The sequence below is a fragment of the Prosopis cineraria genome, unplaced genomic scaffold (genome assembly GCF_029017545.1).
Source record: "Prosopis cineraria cultivar Desert tree isolate PC_DT_omini unplaced genomic scaffold, ASM2901754v1 PC12, whole genome shotgun sequence".
Classification (NCBI taxonomy): domain Eukaryota; kingdom Viridiplantae; phylum Streptophyta; class Magnoliopsida; order Fabales; family Fabaceae; genus Prosopis; species Prosopis cineraria.
Window position 1 is genome coordinate 40,306,278 of NW_026555343.1, and position 11,101 is coordinate 40,317,378.

The 11,101-nt window shown below is 31.9% G+C and overlaps 1 protein-coding gene across 1 annotated transcript; it reads right to left on the reverse strand.

Moving 5' to 3' along the window:
• Positions 1-10,027: 10,027 nt before the first annotated feature.
• On the reverse strand, positions 10,028-10,522 carry LOC129289359 (late embryogenesis abundant protein D-29-like). Its single transcript, XM_054926118.1, has one exon. It carries the CDS (start codon positions 10,520-10,522, stop codon positions 10,028-10,030), a length of 495 nt encoding a protein of 164 aa, XP_054782093.1.
• Positions 10,523-11,101: the final 579 nt, after the last annotated feature.

The window sequence follows — 11,101 nt, forward strand, 5'->3', positions numbered from 1 at the left end:
TCTTTTTATTTTAGTTGATTAATGTTTGAATTAATTATGTGAATTTTGTTTAATTTAATTAATGTTTGATTTAATTGTCTTTCTTTACAGATAAATGGCTTTTGATAGTGAGTCTGTTGATACCCCTCCATCAATTCTAGCTACAAATTTTACTGAGGTTTTGAGTACATAGAAAAAGTTAGAGCAGGAGTACAATAATATTCAACGGGGCCTAACGATAATGGAAGAGGTGAACCTAATGGGCTGAGTTTTTAATTAACAAATCATGGCCTTTTAACTATTATTTTATTGATATGTGAGTTTTTCTTTCACAGTGTCCACTCCAGCCAGATCAAAGCAATGACTGTGGCTACTGCTTGAAGAGATTCTTGAAGGATATTATCACCCATGCCCCTACCACATTACCTAACAAGTTATATATTAAATTTAATGATACTTAAATTATAAATTTTAATAACTTTTGTTAGATAGCTATTAACTTGAATTTGTTGTAACTTTTTGCATACAGTACTTTGAGGATGCCTACTGTGTTCGATATGCAACTGCACATATAGAGGAAACTTGAAGAGGTAGCTCAGGCTGTGTTTAACATGTGGATAGTAGCAGTGGTTAGGCCCAATTAGTTTTGGTATACACATTTATTTTTTTTTTGGTCAATTTTATGTCTGAGGCCAATTAGTTTTGAAATTTTAACTTATAAAGTAGGTAAAGTTATAGATTTTTTATGGCATCAGGTTTAGGGTATAGGTAGATATAGAAAATTAAAGATATTTGGATTGTAATTTCAATATAAATAATGATTGAATTATTTTTTATTGTTGGCTGGCTGGTATATAAATTTGATTGCTTTGTATTTGTAAGGAGTTGCTTTCCAACTTTTCAAAAAACACATCATAAATACTTGACGGTTATTGAGAAAGAAACGTCAAGTATTAGTTTACTTAACGGTCATTTCAAAATAACCGTCAAGTATATATACTTATTTGACAGTTATTATGAAATAGCCGTCAAGTATTTGGCATATAGAATTTGCGAAAACATATTTGACGGTTTTTTTTTAATAATCGTCAAATATTACTAAATATTTGACGGTTATTAATAACCTCAAGTATATTCCTACAATATATGATAATGTTTAAGTGATTATTTGACAGTTATCTTGAAATAATCGTTAATAACCGTCAAGTATATTCCTGCAATATATGGTAATGTTTAAGTGATTACTTGACAATTATCTTGAAATAACTGTTAAGTAATCTCTAAAATATTTGATGATTTTTAACCGTCAAATAAATACATGGCACCCTATTACTTGATGGTTAAAAATTGTCAAATAATTTCTAAAATAACCATCAAGTAAGGAGGTATTCTGTAGTAGTGACTATTACAAGGGGCTGCTGTAAAAACAATCACCTATATACAAAAAAAAAAGTAAAAAATGATAGTTATTTAAATAATTGTCATTTTTTCTATAATATATGACGGCTATTATAAATAACCATTATATATTCTTTTGTTCATTCAAAATGATTATAATGCGAGAATCCTTATATGACGGGAATATTTAACCATCATATATAGTCAAGTATATATGATGGGAGTACTGTCATATAAAGGGGGAGACTTTAAATGACATGCCTATAAATGATAGTTGTTAATCATCATTTATAAACAAAAATAACCAACATTTATACCTTTTTTATAGTAGTGTTAGACTCCTTTGCCACATAATCTAGTTCTACCACCATCAATAATGTCTCGCTCCTCTACTTATTAACCCTTACCATCAGTGAAATCCTCATCTGACATCATGCCCTGCCTTTACATGTGCACACTAGCACTCAAATTGAATGCCATCAATTTTGACTGGGTTTTTACTTTTTCCTACTAAAAATGACCTCTTTTCTAAATAACTTCATCAACATTCAAGAGTTCAAAGCCGACATGGTGTGGTGTAGTTGTTTTGTTTGAAGCTTTATAGCAAGACTTATCATCAAAAGTTGGAAGTAGACAATACAAGTTAGATATGTAAAAACACTGCAAGTCATAATTAGGTTTGTTAATTATGCAATCCAATTGTGAGTGTTGGTTATTATAGTTAAATTTGTTGATTATTGTAGATCTGAAAAACCTAATTAGAAGAGGAGGACAACAGGTGTAATGAAGAAAGGAGAGAAGGATGGTGTGAAAGAAATGAGGGCAATATTATGTTTTTAATTTTAAATACATATACAAAAAAAATAATTCCCAGTTCCTATTATTTATTTTCAATCATACCAAACATACTTTCAATTCCAATTCCTTTTTTTTTTCAGTTCTAGGTTTCAATTCCAATTTCATCAAAATGCTTTCAGCAAACGAAACAAGGCCTAAGTGTCAAAATCATTACAATATTGTCATCTAACTAATTGACATTAATGTTGATCATTGTTAACTCTAAATTGACCGAATTTAACAATCAACTTGCATATGATAAGTTGGTATAATAAGGAACAAGTTGATAGAAAATTAGATATAGTAACTCACTTAGCGATTTTCAGGTATTTTTAAGAAAAAGGAGCAAAAATAATATATAAAAAGCTAAAAATGTGAAGTACTGGCTCAAAGCCCAAGAGACAAGCCTAAAAAGTGTTATCCACTCGTAGACAAGTAAAGAAGAAAAGTTCTCCACGCTTGGATATAATTGAGCAAGAAGAAATCATTGCTTGGACATTTGTATGTGCATGCATATTGCATGGAGAACATTCCACCTCATGCGATCATGGTAGGGTATGCTATTTGACCATGCACAAAGGAGATCACACAACTACCTCCTTCATCATTCAACTACATGTGAATGTAAGAGTAGACATGTGGCAGAAGCTGATTTAAAATCCAAATGCGAAATCAAACAATATATTATAAAATCATATAAGATAAGACAAAAATTAGAGGCTAAAGGGGTATGGAGATGTTATAAATAAAGCCCTTGCAAACTTCTAAAAAGGATCAAAGTTCATATCTGAAATTGAGAAAGTAATTATGGAGTATCAACCACAAGTTTGGAGGCTAGATTGGAGATTGAAGAGTCATCGTGAAGCATTCTCATAGGATTTTTTTAGATTCTCTTCTTCTACTTTATGCCATTAATTCTTTTTGTTTTTTTAATTATTTTGCATACTTAGAGCCATATGTGTGGCTAGTTTTCTTTTGTCCTTAGGAATTTTATGAACTTTTAATGCTTTAGAGGTAGATTTCTTTCTAGTTATCAATTTGATAAATGCTTTAATGCTTAATAAGATTTATTTTTGTTCTCATGCTATTGGTGGCCAACTTTAGTATGTGTTTTTGGATCTTGGATTTGACCTTTAATAGAGCGGAATCTCAAATAAACCATGTATTAAGCAACTTACACTATTACAGATAGGCTTTTAATAATATGTAAAAACCAATTTTAACAATGGTTAAAGCATTGATGTTGTTATGAGGGATGACTTTTAACAGTGATTAAACAACTACTATTGTAAAAGACTTTCAATAGCAGTTCTAAATCCGCTGTTGAAAGTTGTCAATTTTTTTAATTTTTTTCAAAAATGACTTTTAACATCAATTGTCACATGCAACTGGTATTAAAAGTACCACTTTCAATATAGATTACTTTCAACATCAGTTGTGACTATAACCATTGTATAAAGTCTATTTTTTACAATAGTTGAAGTCCTAACCAATGTAAAAAGTAGTATTTTTAAAAAAAATAAGGGGGGTTTTTTTTTAGGTTGTAGGATTTACAACCCTAAAAAGCATGCTTATTTTTTAAAAAATTAATTAATTAATTAAAAGAAACAAAATTCAAAAGCCATAAAGTAGGAAAGAGATATTTGATTTATTTAAATGTATAACAATTCAAATCAAGTGCAAGAGTAAGGCCTAACTTTGATTTAAGATTACAATTCTATAACACTTTAATTAGTGAGAAACACACAAAAAAAAAAAACAATACATTCCACCATCTCATCAATGAAAGAGAACATAGCCCATGAAATTACAATATATATTTGAGCAAAAAATCTCCAAAGCCAAAGAAAGCCATTTGATAAAAAAAAAAGACCAGCAACTCACTAATAGACATAACACCTTTGTGTGAAGTAGTTCATAAAGCTTTTGGTATTTAGCTTCTAATAATGCTCTCTCCTTCAAAAACTTTGATTCCAACTTATCATATTAGCTTTGCTAGGAAAAAAAATGGAAACCTTCATTTGATTGCCTAACTAATGAAAAAATGACACTTCTTTGAAAGAAGCTAGAGGAAGTAGACTTTATTAATAATAGGAATGATTCAACTAACTCGATCTACTTGTTATCTAAATCACATTGCCATTGTTGCTTTCAATGTAAATTACAAAAATTGCTATCTTGACCACATTCACAATCACAAACAAAAGATAATAGACAATGTACCATAAGATATGGATATTCCTGATCATGTTTTTATTCTAAATATTAAATGTATCAAGAAATTAGGAAAGCAACTAGAAAATTTACACCATTGCTTACTGTAAATTTTAATTTGTCAATCCTACCGTATGTAACATCTGAGAAAAATTAAGCATGATTAATTAACCTAAAGAGTATGATTAGTAAATTGAGAAGGTGTATGGCAAGAGGGGTCTAAATTGTGTATTTAATTTTGATTTCAGCCCTAGCTGAAGGTCTAGAGTGAAGTTAGGTCATTCAGGCAAGGAAAGAAGAGGAAAAAGTGATAATTTACTTTTTGTGCTACATGCCACAGTGTCTACACAATCTACCATAGTGCACAAAGGCAATCAAGCGTGATTTGGGTCGTTCTATGCCACAAGCCACGGCAGGAGGCTACATGTGCTACGGTATATGGCTAAAAAATCAAATAGATCTATTTTGTGTCTATGTGCAAAATCAGAAGAGGAGGAAGGAGAAAACACAAGAGCACGACTTTGCACTGTTAGGGTACGAATATTAAGACCCTCGAAGACATTGAAAGGCATCCAAACACTCAAGGTAAGTAGTTTATGCCCTTGTCTTCCTTTCTGTACCATATTTATAAAGAGTAAACTTAGGGTTTAAGTATTAATAGTGGTTTTCAATCTATACAAGCTATGGATCCAAACCCATTAACTAAAATAGAAATAATGAGAGTGATTTGAGTATGTAAACTCTATATTAATGATTTTATCAAGAGTTAGTTGGGAGGAGTTATTTTCATGCAAATTTTACACTTAATATAGTTGTTAGGAGAGTTTGATACTCATTAATGGTAGTTAGATGACTTATTAATGATAATATGGGTTAGTAAAACCTAGAGAACCTAATGGGTATGATAGGGTGTGATTTTATGATATTGATAAGAAAGGGATATGAGGAGTTTAGTGTTAATAAATTCCTTAAAGTAGGATAATGATGATATCCTTGTGTTATAATTGTATTGTGGTTCAAATTGGCACTATTTGAGCTTGTGAAAAGCTTTGAAAGTTAATATTATAAGGGGTAAACCTTTGACCTCTCAAAGATTTGAAATAACTAGGAAAAACTTAGTTTATATAGTTGAATATTAATTGATTAATTATTGAATTGGTTGATTTAAAACATGATTGATATTTCTAAACTCTTGATGCAAATTTGGCACATTTGAAATTATGATGAATTGGTGAGAAATGGTTTTGGAAAAATAGAGAACTTTATACATATTTGCACATAGTAACAATGATTTTGATTAATGGGTTGTCATTGTGAAATTGATAAATATGATATTTGGCATATAGAGTAAGTTGAATATTTAATTATGGATATGTGAATCCATACTATGTGATTGATGATTGAGTTACATGAATATAGGGTATACATGCATTGCATGATCATCGGCAGGAGTTCGCTTAGGAAGAGGAGTAGTTAGTAAACCCACGTGGTATTGGCAGTAACTGTTGGAATCAAGACCTTCCCTTGGCATCGACCGTTAGAATCAAGAGGTAGCCCTTATCCTGTAGTTGATTAGAGACTATCCTACTTATTCTACGAGAGACTCAAACCTAACTAGTCTTCACTAGTTTATGAGAGGGCTAAATTAAGGGTATGACATACCATGGTTGTTAATATTAGGAAAAATTAGATTACCCAAGTGATTGAGTTAATCCTAGCCTAGTAGCTCCTCACAAGTAGAAGGTTAGGTTAGTCCGTGAAAAATGTAGCCATCGATTTCATGTCAAAGATAACAGAAGGGTATAAGGTTAGCATTTGATTATACATTTAAATCTAGCCATATAGTTGTTATTATTGTGGTCTGGTACACAGTAGGGGTGTATGGTTGGTATTATTACGACCCCATGATGTGCATTGTTATTTATATAGTTATATGTACATTAGGCCTAGTCACATAGTTGTTAGTATTATGAACTATGGCTATATTCATCATATGTGCTATATTGTGTGTGATTTTGCATATTTACATATGTTTACAATTAATATGCAATTGTATAGATTAGGTGAAACTTGATTATTGAGTAGTTGCGCTGACCCCTTAATTCTTAATATTTTTAAGGTCTAGCTCATCTGATTATGACAAGGGAAACTGTGCCGAGGCATAGGGCTATAGAGTAATCATTTGTGTTATGGCTCATTTTGTTGTTTTATGTGTATAAATGTTGATTTGATTGCCAACTAGGATTAACATGAATATTTTTGCACTATTTACATTATTATAGCATACAACTTATGTATTTTATGCCTTGAGTTAGTGAGTTTTAGTTGTAAATCTTGTAGAGGGCTAAAATACTTGTGCAAATAGTATTGCGTGTATTTTGGATTGAATTGGAATGAAAATGAATAATTTGCGCAAGAATTTTCTCCCCCTTGTGTTTTATGAATTATGGAGTTGAGTGGTGAAAATTTAATATACGTGTTTTTAGTCAAGTATGGTGAATTGCACGAGTCTTCTAGAATCTATTAAACATGGTCAGATGGTCGATGTAAGACTTTGACACTCATGTATGAGTTGGAACACATTTGTTATGAGTTTTAAGTAAAAAGTGGTAAAAATGAGTTTAAGTGTCCAGCTCTTTGTAAAAATGAATTTGAGTGTGAAACTTGTGTCATTAACTAGAGCTAGAAGAAAGCTTCGTGTAGACACCGAAATCACCTCAATCAAACATTATAAGGAGATTTAAGATGCGTCAAAAGTTATCTCCCACTGCTGTCAAATGATAACAACTGTTTACTATCAAATTTCATACAATGCGTCATAGTGCATGGCACAGAGACAAGTAATCCCCAATGCTTATGCACAATTTCACTGTTTTAAGTTTGAAACTTAATGTTTTAGGTCTAATTTGATTTCCAGGCTTCCTCATTTCTTTAAAACTCTAATCTAAATAATATGTAAGCTTATGGAAGAAATTTAATTATTGAAAGTGTGGGATCCCTTAGCAAATGGTTTAAAACTTACTTTTCCTAATTGTCTCTATTTCCCTCATTTAAAATTTGAAACTTGGTTTTATTATATGAATTATGAAAACTTAATTACCTTAATCTTAGAGTTAATAATGTTTAATGGGTATGGATATTACACTGTACAAGCATCAACATTAGCCAGTAGAATGAAAACACAGTACCTACTTGTTGCTATTTCTACTAAGAATCAGAATCCATTAGTATTACATCACTACTTTTACATTTTATCTGAGAATCCAACTTAGATACTTACATCTTAATTAAGCAATTTTCAGTAACATAAGCTCTATAAGTTAGGCCCATTCACAAGCAAAGTACACTACCAAAACTAGAGACATAAGCTCACAAATGCCTAAAGAGAAGGATGCACATAAGGAAAAAGACAAAGATTATAGTAAGGATCACACAAGAACAAGTACTAGGAGGACAATAATGTCCATTCCTGGCACAAATTAGAGAGGAAGTAAGAGCATCAATGCTTACCTTGAAAATAATGACTTAGAAGGACTGGGAGAGGAACCACCATATGTGATTGTGCGACGAAGCAAGGCGTTACTGTGCCACTGTGGTAGAGAATGAGAAACAAAAGAGAGAACTCAAATAGTGACTTGAAAATGTCATTGCTTGCAAACAGATCCAAGGCCAAGCTCAATCTCCTCAAACTCTCCCTCGATTCTCATTAGCCTAATCCACCCCATTCCATTGCCCCCTCCCAAATTCCTCAAATGATGCACAATCATTATCCCATAATCTAGATCTAAGTTTGGCTTCGCCAAGGCCATTCCCTTCAATGTCCAAAAGAGTATAAAGGCTATTAAGAAGAAGGAAGATTTTAGTTAGTTCTAGTCGAAGCTAGGAGTGATGAAGAGGGGAAAGCCAAGGGGTAAGGCCATGAAGGAAGAGGAAGAGAGGAGATGGTGCCAGTGATAACCTTTTTTTCTCCAATTGTTTTAATTTTTTAATATTAAATCAATTTCAATAGTGGGTTATATGTTACCTACTATTAAAAAAAGTAATAATTTTTAAAAATAAAAAATTTGGGATCTACTTTCAATGTCGGGTAAGAGGTGACCTATTGTTGAAATTTTACTTTTAACAGCAGGTGATTTATGGCACATTGTTGCAAATACAAACAACAACAATTACTTCAGTATTTAATGTTAAAAGGCCATCATCTAACTTAGAATTACAAGAATGCCATTGTGTTTACTTTTAAAATCATTCTCCTATTAACCACTATTGAAAGACCACTATTAAAAGTATATTTTGCACTAGTGTTAAGATGGGATTTGATTTAATTTACACTTGAGATAGATATATACTCAAGAGTCCTAGATAATCTTCTAAGGCTTATGCATTATTAGATCAAGACTTGCTTAAGACATCATAATATACTTAGATCACGGGTTTTATAATCGACGTATACATAATTTGATTTAGATCCTTGGTTTTAAAGTTAAATTAAAGCATGATAACTAAAAAAATTGAATTGCAAAGTATAAAAAGGGATTTGAATTCCAAGGGTGCTCTTTAATTATTAATCTTATCTCAAATTTATTCTTTGACATTATTTTATTTTATTCATATTTTTAATTTAATAAAAACTTTACTTTTGATTGGATAATTTAATTGAGACAAATATAGCTTTCATTTATGCCAATTCCTTTTAATTAGTTTCCTATGAGACAACCTTGATTCGCTATATACAATGTTACATCCGTACCCTTATAGTGTGTTGAAATTTTGTGTGCATCAACATCAATGTTCACAAGTTAAAAAGCAACATTGCAACAATTTTGTCATAAGCTTGAGAGGTTTCAATGAAAAATTTATGATAACCAATGCTCCCTACAAGATAGTTTAGAAGAAAATGTCCTTTAACCTTGACTCAAGCTAAAAAAAATAGCTAAATGTGGCTAAACTAGAAACATAAGTCATTTTTAGGAGATTAAGGGAAAAATTATTTTTATGCAGCATTTTGAGTATCATTATGAAAGGCTAATTAAAAACCAATTTAAGATTACAAGATACATGAGATCTCTAAAATGTAAATTGACCACTACTTAAAAGTCTTACCCAGGCCATATATATATGACTCGAGTTTAACTTTTGAACCCGATCTAAATAGTGGATAACCACACATATGCTAATCAGGCTAGGCATTTTAGGTTTAGGCCAAGTTCAAGCTAACAAATCCTCAGTAAATATATTTTTAAGTAGATACCACATTAATTAAATTTTAATAGTAGGGTTAAATGATAATTTGAACCTTAAACTATAGGCCAAGATCTAATTTAAAGCTTGAACTCGTATTTGGTACACTTTAGACCCTAAAAAGTTAAACTTAAGACAATCTCACCCCTACTATTAATTTGGAATTAACTTTTATTATCATAGTAGGGCCCATAAGCTTAAGTTACTCTCTCTCTCTCTCTCATGATGTCTTACTTTCTACCTCCTCCTCTTTTCTCTCTCCCTTCCTCCTATACACAAAGAAGAAGCAATGTAACTTGTATACATAGAGCCTCTCTCCTCTCTCTCTCTCTGTGCACATCATAACCTTGCTTGTCTTTCAATTATTGAGACTCTTCTTGGTGGCCTCATAGTTAGAGGTAATAGTTTCCTTAGTAGACTCGAGAACTTCCTCCACCTTGTCTTTTGTGATCTTGTAACCCTCTTTAGACTCATCCTTTACCCGATTCAACTCCTCCTCAATCTTCTTATGCCTCTCCCTGGTCTCCTCGGCCGTCCTCTCTCCCATTTCCCTCACGACCTCATTAGCTTGCTCTACCTGCTTTGATGCTTTCTTCTTTGCCTTCTTGTATGCTTTCCTTTTTTCTTCCTTCATTTTCTCTAATGATTTATTAGCAACCTCCTGTGCCTTCTCTGATGCCAAACTAGCCTTATCCCATTTATTAGCAACCTCCTGTGCCTCCTCTTTAGCCTGTATTATGCTTTCTCTTTTATTGTGCTTGCAATGTCGCTCTCCTTCTCTGCAACAATGTCCTTCATGTCCCTTGTCCTCTTTGTTACTATATCTTTCATGTATTGACCAACCCCTATACATTATGCACTAAGTTAGACACCATTGCCTCTAACTATGAGGTAGCCAAGATGAGGGAGAGAAGAGACACGATGAGAGAGAGTAACATAAGCCTATGGGCCCTACTACAATGGTCGTTAATTCCAAATTAATGGTAAAGGCAAAATTATGCTAAATTTAATTGTTCAAGGTTTAATATATACCAAATACAAGTTTAAGGACAAACCCCCTTAACTTATAGTTTAAGAATTAAATTAGGGTTTAATTAAATTTTTGCCCCTATACTTTTCTTCTAGGAGCACTAGGCACTCTAACTAGTAAGTAGGTCATTTTTCCCCTTAAACCATCTTACATAAGAGCAAAAATCCCATAAGTTAAGGGGACAAATGTCCCACTTATTAGTATAGGATGCCCAACGTTCTTCGAAGGAAGGTACATGTAAGAGTGTTCAAAACCAAACTAAACCAAAATGACTAAACCAAACTAACCTAAATCGAAAGGAACTGACCAAAATCGATCATCAATCAAGTATACTTCAATTTTTATGAAATACAAACTAATTGGTTTGATTCAAATTTTGGTTTTGAGATCTAGAAACTGAAC